Below are 19,422 nucleotides of genomic sequence, written 5' to 3' on the forward strand. Positions count from 1 at the left end.
CTTTGGATTTAGGGCTCTCACGGAAGGGCTTGATGATGATGGTCACGTAGACTTCTGGCTTTTGATCCATCCATCATTGCTGGAGCATCATGAAGCTTTGAGTAGGTGGAGGTGGCGCAGGCCACCACCACAGAGAAACCGGAAAAAGAAACAGAAGAGAGAGTAGGGGTTCACGTTTTAAATAATTATTTTGTTGTTTGTCATAGGTAGAGTTGCCGTTACACAAAGATGACGGGAGTTTTGACGATTCAGAATCAGAAGCTCATGACTTGTCAGAATGCAAAAGAAAGCCAATACCAAAGTTAAGAAAATATGACGAGGATTACATTAACTTTGGTTTTGTTGAATGTGCTTCAAATTCAGATAGACCGCAGCGTCTGATTTGTAACAAAATGTTGTCAAATGAAGCTTTGAAACCATGCAGCCAGATTGAAAAGGTATTTAACGAAGAACCATCCTGATTTCGCTGGCAAACCGAAAATATTTTTCCAAAGAAAGAAGGAAGAATATATCAAGCGGACAACATTTTTTAAGTCGCCATTGATACCAAACGAAAAATTGCTGAAAGCATCCTACTTGGTGGCATTGAGAGTGGCTCGTGCTAAGAAGCTCACACGATTGCTGAAGACTTGATTCTTCCTTCTGCAGTTGATTTGTGCAAAACAGTTCAAGAAAAAGAATGCGCTGCAAAACTGAAAGGAATTCCATTGTCTGACAACACAATTGGAAGAAGGATAGAAGACATGGCAGATGATATAAAGGCACAACTAATTGACAGACTAAAAGAAGGTTATTTTGCAATACAACTGAGAGCACCGACGTTGCCAACCAGGCACAACTGCTGGCCTTTGTGCGATACTGTTGGGAAGGGGAAATGATAGAAGATTTGTTTTTATGCCATCCAACGCCTTGCAGAACAACTGGCGATGAGGTTTTCAAAGTGCTCGACAACTTCCTTTCACAGTCGGGTCTGTCATGGGGTCGGTGCACAGGCATTTGCACGGACGGTGCATCATCCATGACCGGGAAGCATTCTGGAGTTGTGGCGCGTTTAAAGAAAGAATCACCTAACATCACAGCGACACATTGTATGATTCATCGGCAATCACTGGCAGCGAAGATCGTGACACAATCACTATCTGATGTCTTTTCTGGTTGCATCAAAGTTGTAAATATGATCAGAACCAGACCAGCATACGCTCGCACGTTTGCAATTCTTTGTGAAGAGTTGGGGGCTAAACATTCGAATCTTTTGCTCCATACAGAAGTACGATGGCAATCACGAAGCAAAATAGTGCAGCGTGTATTTGAACTTCGAGAAGAACTACTGGTATTTCCCCTTGGGATTAATAAAGTATCATCTATCTATCTATCTATCTATCTATCTATCTATCTATCTATCTATCTATCTATCTATCTATCTATCTATCTATCTATCTATCTATCTATCTATTTCTGACGGAATGTAATGCTGACCTACAATAGCTTCAGTCATGGCTAATAACATTTGGCTAGGCAAACTTGCCTATCTGACCGATATATTCAACTTACTAAATGAGCTGAATTTGTCACATCAGGGAAGAGATTCAAACATCTTAAGAAGTCACAACAAGATTGAAGCATTTAAGAAGAAGCTCAGTATACGGAAAACCAGAATTAACAAGAAGGTTTTAGACATGTTTCTTGGGTGATTACATCTGCAACAATTAGATCAAGGTCGATCTGATAATATGCGATGTCGAGCAGCATTTGCAGTCGCTGGCTGACCCATCCATCCATTTTCTAACCCGCTGAATCCGAACACAGGGTCACGGGGGTCTGCTGGAGCCAATCCCAGGGGACAATCCAGGGCAGGGTGCCAACACACCGCAGGACACACACAAACACACCAAGCACACACTAGGGCCAATTTAGAACCGCCAATCCACCTAACCTGCATGTCGTTGGATTGTGGGAGGAAACCCACGCAGACAACATGCAGACTCCAGACGGCGAAGCGAACCTGGGTCTCCTAACTGCAAGCAGCAGCGCTGCCGCCGTGCCACCCTTGCTGGCTGACCATTTTGATGAATACTTCTTGAATGATAACATTGCTAATTTTGATTGGGCCCGCAGTCCCTTTGATGTTGAATTGACTGACCGCGCTGGGCGCGAGCAGGAGGAGTTAGCTGAATTGGCATGCGATCGCAGCTTACAAAATAAGTTCAAGCAGCAATCACTGTCATCTTTTCGGTTGAGTGTGGCTTCCGAGTATGCCTTGATATCCGGCAAGGCAGTTAAGATTTTGTTACTGCTTGCGACAACATATTTGTGTGAAACAGCATTTTCAGCACTTACAAATATGAAGAGCAAGTACAGATCCAGACTGGCCACTGAAAGTGACTTGTGTGGGAGCTTATCAAAAGTAGCACCGAGAATTGACAGTTTGCAAATCAAAGCAAGCACATCCTTCCCACTGACGTTATTAGTGTTAAACAAAACCAATGGTAGCCTAATAATTTCTTAAAAATGACTTTGTTCCATAATTATTGCATGCACATAGGAGTAACGAAAATCTATTCTGCGTTACTTGTTCATTTATGATTTTCCGTTGTAGTAGTCATCATGACAGTGAAGAAGGTATTGTGGAACTTGTATGTCCGTTAGTTTGATTGCATTTTACGTTATACAATTTTACTTGTTCAATATACAGTGGTGTGAAAAACTATTTGCCCCCTTCCTGATTTCTTATTCTTTTGCATGTTTGTCACACAAAATGTTTCTGATCATCAAACACATCCATTAGTCAAATATAACACAAGTAAACACAAAATGCAGTTTTTAAATGATGGCTTTTATTATTTAGGGAGAAAAAAAATCCAAACCTACATGGCCCTGTGTGAAAAAGTAATTGCCCCCTTGTTAAAAAATAACCTAACTGTGGTGTATCACACCTGAGTTCAATTTCCTGATTACTGCCACACCTGTTTCAATCAAGAAATCACTTCAATAGGAGCTGCCTGACACAGAGAAGTAGACCAAAAGCACCTCAAAAGCTAGACATCATGCCAAGATCCAAAGAAATTCAGGAACAAATGAGAACAGAAGTAATTGAGATCTATCAGTCTGGTAAAGGTTATAAAGCCATTTCTAAAGCTTTGGGACTCCAGCGAACCACAGTGAGAGCCATTATCCACAAATGGCAAAAACATGGAACAGTGGTGAACCTTCCCAGGAATGGCCGGCTGACCAATATTACCCCAAGAGCGCAGAGACGACTCATCTGAGAGGTCACAAAAGACCTCAGGACAACGTCTAAAGAACTGCAGGCCTCACTTGCCTCAATTAAGGTCAGTGTTCACGACTCCAAAATAAGAAAGAGACTGGGCAAAAACGGCCTGCATGGCAGATTTCCAAGACGCAAACCACTGTTAAGCAAAAAGAACATTAGGGCTCGTCTCAATTTTGCTAAGAAACATCTCAATGATTGCCAAGACTTTTGGGAAAATACCTTGTGGACTGATGAGACAAAAGTTGAACTTTTTGGAAGGCAAATGTCCTGTTACATCTGGCGTAAAAGGAACACAGCATTTCAGAAAAAGAACATCATACCAACAGTAAAATATGGTGGTGGTAGTGTGATGGTCTGGGGTTGTTTTGCTGCTTCAGGACCTGGAAGGCTTGCTGTGATAGATGGAACCATGAATTCTACTGTCTACCAAAAAATCCTGAAGGAGAATGTCCGGCCATCTGTTCGTCAACTCAAGCTGAAGCGATCTTGGGTGCTGCAACAGGACAATGACCCAAAACACACCAGCAAATTCACCTCTGAATGGCTGAAGAAAAACAAAATGAAGACTTTGGAGTGGCCTAGTCAAAGTCCTGACCTGAATCCAATTGAGATGCTATGGCATGACCTTCAAAAGGCGGTTCATGCTAGAAAACCCTCAAATAAAGCTGAATTACAACAATTCTGCAAAGATGAGTGGGCCACAATTCCTCCAGAGCGCTGTAAAAGACTCATTGCAAGTTATCGCAAACGCTTGATTGCAGTTATTGCTGCTAAGGGTGGCCCACCCAGTTATTAGTTTCAGGGGGCAATTACTTTTTCACACAGGGCCATGTAGGTTTGAATTTTTTTTTCTCCCTAAATAATAAAAACCATCATTTAAAAACTGCATTTTGTGTTTACTTGTGTTATATTTGACTAATAGTTAAATGTGTTTGATGATCAGAAACATTTTGTGTGACAAACATGCAAAAGAATAAGAAATCAGGAAGGGGGCAAATAGTTTTTAACACCACTGTAGTGGTCTGTAAGCTAGGCCCGCAATATAATAAGGGTCCCTGGTGCAAAATGTTTGAAAACCGCTGGTATAAGTTATTTCTGGCACGCGTTTTCTGAAAAATGCTATGTGCATTCTCTTCTAAATGCTGCCTAACAAATTATCAGCTATGTTTATTAAAAACTGTTCTGAAACCTTTATAAAAAAAGTTCACACCCCCTTTTGAATTTTAATACTGCTTCATTTAAATATACTCTGTCCACCTTTTTCTTTTAAAGTTCACACCCCTTTTGAATTTTAGTCACTCCCCTTTACCTCTCTTGCATATGCCACACCCCTGTCTTTGAATTGTTCCCGCCCACTGCTACACGCCAGTTCGGTTAAAAGTGCGCAGCCTCTTTGCATTTCTTGGCCACTGTAGGGCATGCAGCATTCAAAGCAACACAACAAGAACCATGGAAAGCATCTATTCTATGCCCACCATGTTGGAATGTGTTTACTATGAAAGGTAATTAGTCATAAATGAGATGTTGTAATCAGCAGGACCCAATCAGACAAGCGCCACATAATAAGCTCAAGCCAGTCTGAGTTTGTTTTCAGAAATATCCTCCTCTGAGGAGCGTTTCCAAAAGTTAAAAACGGTAAAAGGTCGAAAACAGAGACTAATGTGTACATCTTTTAAATGAAAACGTAATAGTGTAGATGAGGCCTCACATCATGTGAACACAGAAACTTGGGAATGATAGTCAGAAATAAAGAAATGAAGACCCAAACTCCCAACCCAGAAACCTGCTATAGCTTTATTAAATCTAGTCAATCCGGGACAGACCCAGGTTAATCTCTCCATTATTTTGTTCCTGCACCTCCACCTCCATTGGCATCACAATGCCATCTATTTAAGGTGAAGAGTTTTGGGTTCCTTCCCAAAAAGGTCTCTCCATCATTTCACACTACCGACATATATCACATATACCCCACTTATGCCTGCAACTGATTCCAGCATCACCTGAAGAAAATAAAAATGGCCCCATCTACTACTTACAATGCTTTCCTGAGCCTGGCTTTGTGGGCACTGCCCTTGGATGCCAGTCCTCGTTCAGTGAGATGAGACATGCCTTTGTGCTTGCCTTTCAGTTTCTATTAGCAGGGCATGAGTGTGGAATTCTTAAGGCCCAAGTTGGCGCGTGCTGACAACCCCCTTCCTCCCTCGCAAATGAACAAAGCGCATTGTCACACATCCCCTGCGGGCGGCTTCATCTGACTGAGCTGTGCAAGTGGCTGGCAAGACTTAGCAAATTTGCCGTCCTGTCAGTTCGGGTATCATCGCATGCAATGTAAAATGGCCAGAAGACTCAAGAAACAAGAGGCCTCCAGGACGGCATTGGCTGGCTACCCGAAACAATTCACACAGCACTGTGTCCAATTAAAATTCCTATTTGTCCTCTTTGCTTGGCCTGGTAATATGAAGCCTACTTGAAGTTAACGGAAAGGATGCGGGGGATTTCAAGGATAAATTTCCACCATTTTTTTTTTTTCCGACAACTTAATAACTAGTGTTATTTAACAAGATTCTGATGCTAAAATAAAATAGATCTTTTTGTTCTTCAGGGGTCAGCAATAGAGAAGGACTGGTGGCTGGATGTTTAAGGATTGAACTAAGCACAGCTGTATGATGGGGAGGGGCTTAAGACAGGGATATGTAAATGGAAATGAAGGAAAGGCCCAATAAAGCTGTCCACAAAAGGGGAGGGGCTAACAGCACAGGAAGGGGACTCACTGAATATGTGTGTGGGGAACATAAGAGGAAGGCAGGCAAATAAAAAGGGAGGAGACAGACTTGAATAGGAGGGCAGGTGAGGAGGCGGAGCTTACAGCACTGCATGTGAGAGGGGAGAGACGGACACCAGACAGCTGCATTTGCAAGGCAACAGCCTGATTCTGTAAAGCACCCTAGGAAATGGAAAGGACTTATATTGCATGTGACTGTGCATCTGGCTTTACTGTAATGTAACCAGATGAGTGCTTTTATTTAAAAACAGTCAAAACAAAGTGTTCAAATAAATAGTGTAGTGCATAAAGTTCAATAAATAAATAATCCATTAAAAACAAGTGAAAAATGTGGAGGTTAAAAATCACATAAATAGATCCTTTGAAAACAAGGTTAAAACAATGGCTGGAAGCAGTCCTTTTAAAAACAAAGCCTAGTGCCTTTTTTCTACTGGCAACTCTTATCCTCCTCCTGCTTCTCCCATCCAGGCTATGCACTAGGGGAGTCACCCTACCTGCAGCTGACCTTGTCTGCCTCCTACTGGTCTGATCAACTTTCCGATCCCTGGCTCCGGTGGGCTCCCCCAGACCCCAGTTCCTTTACTTCCAGCTGCCTTCTTCTCCCTTAACCTCCATTCACTCTTTCTTTTCCTTTCCCCCTTCCCGCACTCGCACTCCTACTATATATAATAGGGACGTGGTTCAGGTGTGGCGATTAGCAGTTCTTGGCATCAGTTACGAATGCGGACAATTCCTCACCTATGCACATAAGCGAGTAAACGCCCGCCTCACAAAGCATCCGAGAACCTCTCCGGCCACACTACCACGTCCCCTCTTTAAACCATTATCTATTTCAAAACTGATCTTTCATCTGAGCTGTGGACCCTCTATACTACATTGCAGAGATGGAAATAAGAAAGAAATTAGTGACCAAATACAGTCGGACAGTACCAAAGTGAAGTTCTGCAGTACCCACTTTATGTCTGCACTAGGCTACGTTACAGACAGGTAACAAAATACATTTTAAAATATTTGATATCTCTGTACCATCTTTGTTCCTCCTGCGATTTTCTTTGCTGTTCTTGCATGTGTAAACCTCCCCTGCCCAGTGCCTCCTGCTTCTCAGACTGGTGCCTTGCTCACCTCCTGTCCACTACCTAACCACCACCAGTGTCAGACCGGCCGCCATTACCACTGTGAAAACATCATTTGTACTCTTCAAAGCGACTCCTAGTATTCCTTCCACTCCTTTCCTGGGTATGCTTGTGTGTCTCAACCACTCTTACCTGCCACAAGTCAAGTCAAATTGGGGAGCATGCACTGGTACCGTGCATTGCTGCACCCACTACATGACGAAACAACTCGGAATCCCGGTTGGCAAACCCCCAAGCAGACATGTGGTCCAGTCCCACCCTCTGGAAATGACCCTCCATCTGCCACAGCCAGGTGTTACATGGGCGACCCCTTGGCCTGGTCCAGCCACTCGGGGTACCCAACAATGAGGATCTTACGAGCCGGATCACCCTCTGGGAAAAGCGCCACATGGCCACAGTGCCGTAACTGACGCTCCCTCACAATGCAGGTAAATGTGCCTCATTCGGGACTCCATGATCAACCGCTCATTCGACACAGTCAAACCAACGGTACCCAAGGATTTTCCAGACAGACACCGTACCAAAGGAGTCCAGTCTTCGTCTCAGGTCACTGGATGTCTCACAACCATATAGTAAGACAGGAAGCATATTCCCCTTCCCTGTCAGGAGATGGATGTGGAAGCAGCACGTCTGAGATAGCTGGCAGTCCCTTCTTCCGGTTGAGTGGCTAAGAATACGGGGCAGTGGGTTGCCAATCAGGATCCCGACCTGTTTCGACGTATAGTGGGTGCGGCAACGTACAGTACCAGTGTATGCACCCCAACTTGACTTGACTTCCTAATTTTCCTTTATAATGGCTTCCTGGCCAGGAAAGGGTGAAGAGTGTGTCACGGGTGGGACACTGGTCTGTTCATCACAGGCTTGCACTGCCGTGTTTGTGAAGCCATGAATAGGGGACCCCACAGGGCTTCACTTTAGGTGTGTTGTTTGTCATTGTGTCAATGTGGAGCCCACCCAAATAGTTAAGAAATGTACTTTGACTTTCAAAAATTCTTCCAAGGCACTCGAGTGCTTATCAGTGTTGGGGTAAGGTGTTAAAAGTAACGTGCGATATGTAGTCAGATTACCTTTTAAAGAAACATGTAACAATATCTATTTCATTGAACTAAAAAATTACCTGAGCTACTTAAAAAAAAAAAATCCAGATATGCTTTACTGCGTTACTACAGAAGCTTATCCCCAACACTCCTGAAACAATGAAATGACCATGTTATTTTGCAGAAGCACTGAGTTTATTTGCTGGCGACAGCTACTGATGCAGCATGCAAACAATTGAAAAGATCTAAAAAAATAGTTAAAAAAAATAATTACACACGTAATCCTGCGTGTGCTTTGGGGTAAATTTAATCAGCCCAGTTCAGGGTCACAGGGAGCCATCGATTATCACAGCACTCCTGGGTTTAAGGCAAGAAGCAAATGGGGTGGACCAGCATGCCAGTCGTGAGAGGGGCTCAGTCTCACAGCCAAGTGGGAAAGGGGGGGAGTGGGGGGGGAGCTGCATGCAGTCCAGGCCTGTTAATGAAGGGTCGGCTTAGCTTTCATCAGGCTATGTGTTACAGATTTGTCGAAACAGTGTGATCTGGTGGCACAGCGGTCGGTGTTCATAATGCGAACTTTGGGGACTTGCTTAGGGGAAGGAGAAAGAGGACGGACGTTATTTACCTCACAGCACATGAAGCATTAAACACATTTATAAAACACAAGAAACTATACCACGTTTGGCTGTATCTCTGGTCACTTTCATGAAGGTTTCATTCATATATGGACTTAGGATTTAATAACAAACACATGCAGTTTATCACACAAATGAAGAAAAAGTAACTCAAGTAATAACACTGCTTTCAATGCATTACATTTTATAATAAGTAACTGTAACATATTTTATCACTTTTTAGTGTAAATAATGAATAATGTAACTAAGTTAGTTTAAAAAGCAACATCCCCCAACACTGGTGCTTATCACCTTGAGAATTAGCATAAGATACAAGACTGATTAGACCTTGGATTCAGTTTAATTTCATCAACAATGTCTCAGTACGACTGTGGCTGCCAAGTCAGAAGTTTTCTTTCTTTATTAAATTTCCTTCTTTTTCAGCCATACTGATATATATATATATATATATATATATATATATATATATATATATATATATATATATATATATATATATATAGTGTCACGCATGTGTGAGTAGGGGGCCGCGGACGGACCTAAACGGTATCGTAAACTCGTATGCCAGAAGGGAATGGCGGGGGACTAACCTTTCTCTCTTTATTTCCTGCAGAAAGAAAGACGCACCGCCGCTATGAATCTGCCTGACTCAATACCCACGCACCGCTACTTCTGCCCTTCCTCTGTCAACTCCTGATGACGTCAGCAATCCCACCATCCATCTCGGCTCCTTCCCAGCATACCTGTCTACTTCCGGTCCCTCTTCATAAATATTCCCACTCCGCCATTTTTGGTTGTCATCTGTATGGTGCAAATGTGTACTGACTTTGACGACTGTTTTTTCATATTTCAATTATTTTTCTAAAGTATACGGGGCCGGAAACCCCAAACCTTTATGCTAGTTTGTCTTTCGTTTACAATATATATATATATATATATAGACATCTGTCTATTCACATATTTACTTATTTTCTATGTTTTGTGATATTTAAAATTAACATCAATTAATTGAATCTATCTATCTATCTATCTATCTATCTATCTATCTATCTATCTATCTATCTATCTATCTATCGTGCCGTTCTCATCTATCTATCTATCTATCTATCTATCTATCTATCTATCTATCTATCTATCTATCTATCTATCTATCTATCTATCTTATATAGTACCTTTTACATCTACCTATGTATGTACCTGTTGTAAGCACCATGTTGGATAGGGTGGCATCCCGATTGGGATGGAAGCTGGGTCCTTGCCTGGCTGGGAAACAATAAAGGAAGGACTAAATGAGTGGAGGCGTAACCCGGCCAGGATCGAACTGGATTATTATTCCAGTTGGGGGGTAAAGATCAACGGATGTACTGTGGGATGTTGTTTATCAAGAGCAGTTCCTCCCCTAGTACAATAAATGGCAGTGCTCCACTAACATGGACCCAGCATGGACACCTGTAAAGATCCCTGGGATTCGTAGTCTTGAGGTTCAATCCTGTCGGGGTCCTTGGGTGGCACCAGAGGGTGCTAAGGAGAGAAGGACTCCCTGTTTTGGGGGGTTACTGGTTCAATCCAAAGTGCTTCCATTGGGCTATGCCCTGGCACCGAAAGTACAAAGTAAAGGAAGCCATCCAAACTCCTCCAGCTGAGTCAGAGTTGGGAGGCAAAAGGTTATCTATCTATCTATCTATCTATCTATCTATCTATCTATCTATCTATCTACCATCTATCTATCTATCTATTATATAGTGTCTTTCATCTATCTATCTATCTATCTATCTATCTATCTATCTATCTATTATATAGTACCTTTCATATCTATCTATCTATCTATCTATCTGCTTCCTTCCTGTTTCATTGTCGCAGTGCATGTTGGGTGGTTGATCTGGCGCGAGTGCTGGTGGTGGGCTCTGAGTCTGGTGAGTGAAGTGTTTTGTTTAACTTTTTCCCCCCTTTTCCCATTTTCATTTTCTTGGTGAATTGTTTGAAAGTTTTTCCGTTTTCTTTTGTGTGAAGTGGCATCTGGCCACAGCAGCCATAATGGCTGCGAATTTAGAACGATTGAGCCGCCGCCATGGGATAAAACTTCTGTGTGATGTTTTTTCCCTTAGAAAGTGCGGTGTTGGCGGTAGGCAATGTGATCGGTTGAGAACATTAAGTCCGCCTCGCGAATGAACGGCGCAATCGTATTATTTTTGAGTTCTGTCGATCTGGTGCAGACAATTGTAGAAAAGGGTGTAGTGATCGATGGCTCGTTCGTGCAGGTGTCTCCGTTGGCGGCGCCAGCACGTAAAGTAACGTTATCGAATGTCCCCCCATTTTTGAGGAATGAGACTATAGAAAAGAATTAGTACGTCACGGTCGTTTAGTTTCAAAAATCCGCTATATTCCTTTGGGGTGCAAGTCGCGGAGTTAAAACATGTAATGTCTTTTAGGAGACAAGTTTACATGGTGCTCAACAAAATGGATGAAAGTTTAAATGTTGCTATGAGGTTTAAGATTGATGGTTTCGATTATGTGATTTTTCTGAGTTCGGATGAAATGAAATGTTTTGGGTGTGGAAGTGAGGGGCATTTAGTTAAAAATTGTCCAGTGAAAGTGAACAGAGCAGTTGTTCGTGATAACCTGCATGCCACTAATGACGATTTACAAGATCGGCCTTTACAGCTTAATGGTAATGAAAACACAAAGACACCAGAGGAAGCGCGGCCCGAGGAGAGTGTAAATGTTTCTGAACCTTTAAATAAGGGAGATGAGTTGCTTGATGGGGAAATGCACAGACCAGCATCGATGGGGGACATCGGAATGAAAATGCAGCAGAAGATTCTGCTACAGCACAGGGAAGTGTGTGGGGAGAGATTGAAATGGAGGAAGGCGACGATAACGCACCTGAGCCATACGATGGGTTTAAACGGCCTGCTAAAAAAAGATGGGAGGAGGAAGGAACCGCGCGAAAACGCAGTAATGTTACGGCTTGTGCTGCTGAGGAAGGCGAGGGTCCCGCTGCAGCCCCACCGGTTACGCAGGGCAGGTACGCGCCCTAGCTGAGGCAGACAGTGAAAACGCGGCTGGGCTGAGTGAGGGAGACGAAGAGGCGGAGGGGGAAATGTCGGATAGTTCAACTGTGTCTGACCTACAAGAATGTAAAGGTAGAGGGGTTACAGTGCTCAAAGTATCAGAACATTTGTGACGGAAACTGAGGGCAGAAGGGGTGTAGATGTGACCGATTACTTTCCTGATGTGCAACTTTTTATCTCTTCAATACAAAGCCTAAGAAAAGAAAAATCCTCTTCTGTCTTGTTCACTGATAAAGAGCTTCTTAGACTAAAGAATCTGTCAAGCAGACTGAAGAAACAGTTCAAACTAAATAAGCAGTAATGGAGAGGGCAACTGCACCATTTCCAAGATCCTGTATATTCTGGGATCTGTGGTTTATTTTGACTATTTTTATATTTTCATTTAACATGGCTTGCTTTAATGTAGGAAGCTTAAATATTAATGGTGGAAGAAATAATAATAAGAGGCTAGCTTTGTTTGAATTCATAAAGCAAAAAGACTTAAAAGTTACCTTTGTACAGGAAACCCATATAGACCATATAGATAGCAAATCAATGGGAGTGGAGTAGGGATTGGAAAGGGACATTTATTACAGTAACGGTACAAATATTAGTGCTGGAGTAGCCATTCTGTTTTCTAAGAATTTTCACGTAGTTCTTTGTGATGTTGAAGAAATAGTGAAGGGGAGGCTGCTCAAAGTGCGTCAAACTTCAAGGCAGTTCTTTTACTTTTATTAATGTATACCGAACGATGGGAATGAGAAAATCGCTTTTTTTAAGAAGTTGGAGGGTGTGCTGACACAATGTTGCACAAATGAAGTCCTCGTTCTAGGTGGGGATTTTAACTGCACCCTTGATACACAAAAAGATAGAAATAACGGGCTGGAGCCGCACACACGCTCAGCCCAGGAATTAGAGAGAGTTGTGAGCGAGATGGGACTGGAAGATGTGTGGCGAAATAAAAATGGGGGCACCAGACAATATACATGGGGAGGATGAATGGGGGTTATTTCAATGGCGAGGCTTGATCGTCTTTATTGACCAGTAGGGTGGGTGATTTACAATGGAGGGTCTTACATGGGATCTTAGCTGTGAACTCCTTCTTGTCAATTATTATACCTGGGGTGTCTGACAGTTGTTGTTTCTGTGGGGAAAGAGAGACCGTGTTTCACTGCTTTATGTTTTGTGCAAGGCTTGAGTCTTTGTTTAATTTAATAGAGAGGCTTGTTGGGGGATTGGAAATGGTGTACACTAGGGTGGGCTTTCTGTTTGGTTTTAAAAAAACTAAAAGAAACACAGATAATGTGAATTTGGCAAACTTTATTATGGGGCAAAGTAAATTAGCTATTTGGAAAACGAGAAAGCACAAAATTGAAGGGAATGGTTTACAAGATCCGATTGTGTTTTTTAAAATACTGTGCCTTAGTCGCATTTTGATTGATTTTAATTTTTACAAATCCACAAAGAATATGGACAAGTTTAAAACAATATGGTGTGTGAATAGTGTACTGTGTGACTGTGATAATGAGGAACTGCGGTTTGTTTTTTAGGGGTTTTTTGTTGGTTCAATTGTGTTTTTTCAAAAAAAAAAAAAAAAAAGAACATGTAAATATATTTATAATAATGTGTAAGTTGTATATTTGATGTTTTTGTCAATAAAGTTTGTTTTTAAAAATAAAAAAAATATCTATCTATCTATCTATCTATAATATAGTGCCTTTCACATCTATCTATCTATCTATCTATCTATCTATCTATCTATCTATCTATCTATCTATTATATACTGCCTTTCACATCTATCTATCTATCTATCTATCTATCTATCTATCTATCTATCTATCTATCTATCTATCTATCTATCTATCTATCTATCTATCTATCTATCTATCTATCTATCTATCTATCTATCTATTATATAGTGTCTTTCACATCTATCTATCTGTCTATCATCTATCTATCTATCTATCTATCTATCTATCTATCTATCTATCTATCTATCTATCTATCTATCTTATAGTGTCTTTCACATCTATCTATCTATATATCTATCTATCTATCTATCTATCTATCTATCTATCTATCTATCTATCTATCTACACAGTATTAAATTTCACATGTTTTTTAGCACTATGAGCTGCCACAGGCCTAAAGCCAATTATTATAAGGTTGCAACTCAAAAAGAATAAGCATACAGTTAAGGCTCACTTTCTGATTTTTTTCCCAAACACTGAAACTTGTTATAAAAAGCTGTGCACTTTCAGTCAGGTTTATGATTGATGGCGATATGTGAGCGTGTTCAAGGCTGCAATTGAGGAGGCAGCTGGGGGGATGACATCTCTTTGTTAAATTTTAACAATTCGTCACTTAAGCAAAGGGATCAGAGTACAGGAAATGATGCAATGGCCGGACAACCCCCTCAGTGTTCCCTGAGCATGGCACGAGATGTTCACTGGACACCTGATCTGTCGGAGACAGAAGCTGAAATGCACCTGGCATGGGAAATGGCTGTAGAAACTCTTCTGATTCAGAACAGATCGGGTTTTTAGAAGGCTTGGTAAAAGAAGAAAAAAAAAAATAATAAGCTGGAAGAAAAGAAATGAAGCCCTTAAAATCAGAAATGGGAAGCAGAGTGTCGAGGTAGAGGAGCAGGGTCCCATTGTGGTCAGAGATCTTCCCATCCTCAGTCCAAATCCCTGCTGCTGTGACAGGGCATCTATTGTCTCTTGGTGTTTAGACATGCTCTGTTACACAGCAATGCTGCTCTGGGCTTACACACAGAAATCCCGCATCCAGCACAACTGGTTTTGGCAATGTTCATACTATTTAGGCCACAGGCTCTACTTGCTATGCAAAAATTCTGCAATCGCTGCCAAGCCTCTAGCATTTAAAAAGAATATGCAAAGTTGTTTATTGGCCCAAATACAGACTCTACAAATGTTCAGCTTTTAAAAATTATACTTCAGGAAAGCCTTTAAGTGTTCACAAGTGTGACATTTTGATTTAAGAAAGTAACTGTGAATGGACTTTTTTTTTTGGATGAAGTTAAAGTGCTGCCAGTCAAATTACTTAAATTGAAGTACATAAGTGGTCAGCCAGCTGTCCAGCTGTGGGTTCAGACAGTTATGGCCTTACTTTGTGTGATTTAGGATAATACAGAACAACCCGGCAGCAGAGACACTATAAAGAATACAAAGAACACTGGAATACCAGGAGTCGAAAGACACACGAATTGTGGGGTAGACAGTGAATTAGAAATCTGGAATGACAGCGATGATAAGTCTGATCAGCAGTATGCAGAGAAGGTGCTGAAAGCTCCCCGGCTCTCCTCTTGGCATAAGGCAGCAGCTAATTTGAATGTCACTCTGTCTCAGAGTACTTTATTGCCACCCCTTCCACGTCTACTGTGGACCATACGGGCCACACGTCGAAAAATGAAGTCACGCTCCCAGGGCACAGTGGGAAAAGGATCTCTCACTCAGCCTTTCAGAAAAAGAGTGCAAGGCAGCCACGCACAGAGTCCACTCGAGCGCCATATGCACAAAGCATTCAATTATTCAACTTACATTTTTTTATTGAGCACATCTGTCTCGTTTAAAATTGTCCAAAATGTTTCCAGGGCGACATCCAACCTGTGCATGTTGCAATCGAGCTCCAGCCTCACTAGACCACATGTTTCGGTCGTGTACCAAATTAATATCATCTCTATACTGTATATAAAATCCAACATCTGTCTGTCAGTCCATTTTTTATGACAGAACTACTTAACGGATTTAGATCGGGTTTTTTTTCTAGAATTTGCTCAAACATTCCGGTTGATTTTGCGACTTCTCTCATCATGCTATGCATCATAGTTCGCTTTATTTGCGCGAATCTGAGAGAGATGCAGCGGGCCGCGGGGAGTGGGGCAGGACCCTCCTCACTGACACGCCAGCCTCGGGGTGTGTACAATACCTCCTCTTAGCTAGCAAATGAGAGAACTACTGTACTTAACGGATTTAAACATTCTGGTTGATTTTGGACTTCTCTCATCGCGCAAAGTATCATAGTTTGCTTGCAGGAGCGATATATTTGCTCTAATCCGAGACGCAGTCTGTGGGCTGAGGGGAAGGGGAAGCGTGACGTCAGGAGTTGGAAGCCAGGCAGGGCCCTCCTCACTGTTCTGTTTCACTGCTTTGTGGGAAGATAAGTAGAGAGTTGTCTGTGGGCACAAGATGCACTGCTACTTATGCTGTAAGGGTGCAGTTTCTTCCAATATTCACATAGCATTCTGATTCCTTAATATTATTTGGGTATTTTTATCAATAACACATAATTAAATGTGTAACTTAACTCCTGCTTGTTTCTTTTCTCTGTATAATTGCCTGTGGTTACAGATATAGAAGGGAATGGAGGAGGAAGTGCTGAAGCACCTGATCACATAGTGGTAAGTTCTACACACTATAGTATAAATGAGGAAAATAGGGTCACCATAGGACCATATGACCTTACACAATATGTCTCTGTTATATGCCACTTGGCAAGGGAATTCATAAAGCAGAGCTACTCTTTGTGATGCACCATTTGTTGGAATGACAAATGTAAAGCAGATGTCTCTGTTATACAGTATGCCATTTGGTTTGGGAATCGTAAACGCAGCGTTAACGTTTGTGATGCGCCATCTGTTGGAATGATAAATGCAATGCATATGCCTCTGTTATATGCCACTTGGCATGAAAATTTATAAAGCAGAGTTACTGTTTGTGATGCGCAATTTGTTGGAATGACAAATGCAAAGCAGATGTCTCTGTTATATGCCAATTTGGTGTGGGAATCATAAAAGCAGTGTTAATGTTTGTGATGTTCCATTTGTTGGAATGACAAATGTAAAGCAGATGTCTCTGTTATATGCCACTTGGTATGGGGATTCATTAAAGCAGAGTTAATGTTTGTAATGTGACATCTGTTGGAATAATAAGTGCAATGCATATGTCTCTGTTATATGCCATTTGGTATGGGACTTGTAAAAGCAATGTTAATGTTTGCAATGTACCGTCTGTTGGAATGACAAATGCAATGCATATGTCTGTGACACAATAAAGAGTATAAAAGAGAAAAAAAGGGCCATCATAGGACCTTACACAATAAGACACTTATTCTCCATGTGTTTATTTATATGTTACTAGCCGAAGTCTGCCGTAGCATATGGCGGTGTAAGAATAGGAACGGAAAATGGTGAAAAAGGAATTCAGTATAACAAAGGCTTAGGAAACCACCATCGCAGTATAACGAAAATAGCAAGGAGCGAAACCAATGCCAATGGTCGAGAGAGTACCTGCCTGTAGCAGGCTACGGAAAACATAGACATATCTAGATAGACGGCGCATGCACTGCGTTGCCCAGTCGACGCGATAAGTCAGTGCGTCCGCCCTATTGCGAGTGGTAAAAGTGCCATTTAAACTAATACAGGTAGATGTCAATAAAAACAATAACATTTTAAACAGCAAGAGATTTTGGCGAATCGTTTACATGCAATTATTTATATCCATTTATACACTAAATGCGTGCGTATCCCATGGTCTTAGACTTGGTGGGCGTGGCTTTGTGAGTTGGTGGGCGTGGCTCTCTGTCTTGCCTGCGGTGTAAAGTCAACGTGGCTCAGAGGTGCATGTGGACTTTTGCACAGACGAATGTGACTGAGGCTGTGTTTGGTGAGTTGTTGCGTGCCTCGAGAGCGACGCTGGACTCGGGAGGACGGTTACAGTTGGCGTGCGTGGCTCTGTCGTGCGTATCCCATGACGTGGTAGGAGGGTTAGAGTTGGTGGGCGGGGCTCTGTCGAGCGTATCCCATGGTCTTAAGAGTTGGCGCTCACAGTCTTGCGTGCCCTTAGTGAATTATATATATACACCTGTAGATTGTCAGGTTCAGAATGTGTACAGCTCACAATACACCTTTGCTCTTCTTCATCACACTTTTTAATCAGCAGATGCTCTATGGCACATGATGAAACTACTCTGAGTTTCATTTCCAGACTCTTTAATGTTACCCCATTGTCAAGAAGCCATCTGTGGAACATTTATGCTCAGCATTGCTTTATTTCCCTTTTTAACTGAATACAATACACTCCCAGTTTACATTCCTACATCTGTACTTCCCACCCAGATAAAGACTGAACCCAGGATCCATTATTTAAAACAGTTGCTTACTTACTTCATTGGCTTGAACAGCGCCTGCCCGTAATTTTGGAATGTCATGATGAGCTTCAGCTGAGTGCCCCCTGATTTCATTGCTGACAAGCAAAAAAAAAAAAAAACAGAATATTGAAATGATTGAAGTGTAATTCTGGCAATCTGTCACGGCTTGCCTTGCACTGATGCACGGTGGCCCCTGTGGAGGGAGAAGGGAGCAGGTTAAGGGGAAAATGATGCCTCCGAGTGATGTGCTGATTTAGAGCAGGGAGGTAAAATACTTGAATACCAATGAGGAGGAAAGGAAAGGAGTGTTGATTTAAAGAGAGGTGTCCAAACGGTCGAATGGATTACAGTTTGCCTTATAGGATGCCTTGCATAAAAGCATCTGCTAAATAAATAATAGCAATACTAGAAAATGACGTCCGTGAGCAGTGCAAGGGCTGCTTTCCATGGCAGCCAGTCTGTTAATAGCAGGTTCATTCAGCTCTTCATTTAACTGCTTTGTGTCCTGTGTGTTCACATTCTGATCTTATTGATCATATTGCTACTGCACTTTTCCCAAATAAATACCTTTGAAAATGTGGGCAATGAACAAATGTCAGGGAATTACTGGCTCATTTGTAGGGTGTGTTATTACTGTCATAGCTCCTGTCCATCAAAACGTGTGATTTGTTTAGGAATCATTGGAAAAGAAAGAGACTACTTAGCACATCAAATACAACAATACACTTCAGAGGACTAAAGTTGGCGAACAGTGCAAGGCTCCATACAGATTTCACAGAAATGTAAAGCTCACGTTCAATAAACATTATGTGAAGCATAACAAGAAATACAATTGCAAACAGAAAAAAGAAAAAAAAACCTTGTGGGTTGAGTATGGACAACCTTGACTCTACCACAAGAATAGTAAAAATGAGTAAATGCAAGAGTTAATAAGGCCCAAATGAATGCTCATTAAATTGGACTATGAAAATATGCGATCATATTCAGGATACTGAAGGGAGGCCGTATGTGATGGACTGGCACCCTTGTCCAGGTGTTCTGCCTGCCTTGTGCCCGATTGCTGCTCCAGCTGCCCCCATCACCCTGCCCAGGATACGTGAATTAGGAAAATGGAAGGATGGATGAAACGAGGCAGTTATTCCATTTGCAGGAGGAACAGTGTTGAAAGGAGAGCATAAATTGGAAGTAAAAATTCTGAAATCTGCCAGGATTAAGAATACTGAAAGGTAACATTAGAACACTCTAGACAAGAACAGGCCATTCAGCCCAACAAAGCTCGCCGGTCCTATCCACTTATTTCTTCCAAAATAACATCAAGTTGAGTTTTGAATGTCCCTACTTA

General features: G+C 41.8%; 1 protein-coding gene across 1 annotated transcript in view; it reads right to left on the reverse strand.

Moving 5' to 3' along the window:
- The window catches only part of LOC120542454 (extracellular serine/threonine protein kinase FAM20C-like), a 177,587-nt gene that overhangs the window by 84,014 nt on the left and 74,151 nt on the right, over positions 1-19,422 (reverse strand). The window contains exon 3 of the mRNA XM_039774947.1: positions 18,097-18,175. Within this exon, the coding sequence (XP_039630881.1) occupies positions 18,097-18,175 (79 nt within the window). The remainder of the gene's footprint in view (positions 1-18,096; positions 18,176-19,422) is intronic.

The sequence above is a fragment of the Polypterus senegalus genome, chromosome 13 (assembly GCF_016835505.1).
Source record: "Polypterus senegalus isolate Bchr_013 chromosome 13, ASM1683550v1, whole genome shotgun sequence".
Lineage (NCBI taxonomy): Eukaryota > Metazoa > Chordata > Cladistia > Polypteriformes > Polypteridae > Polypterus > Polypterus senegalus.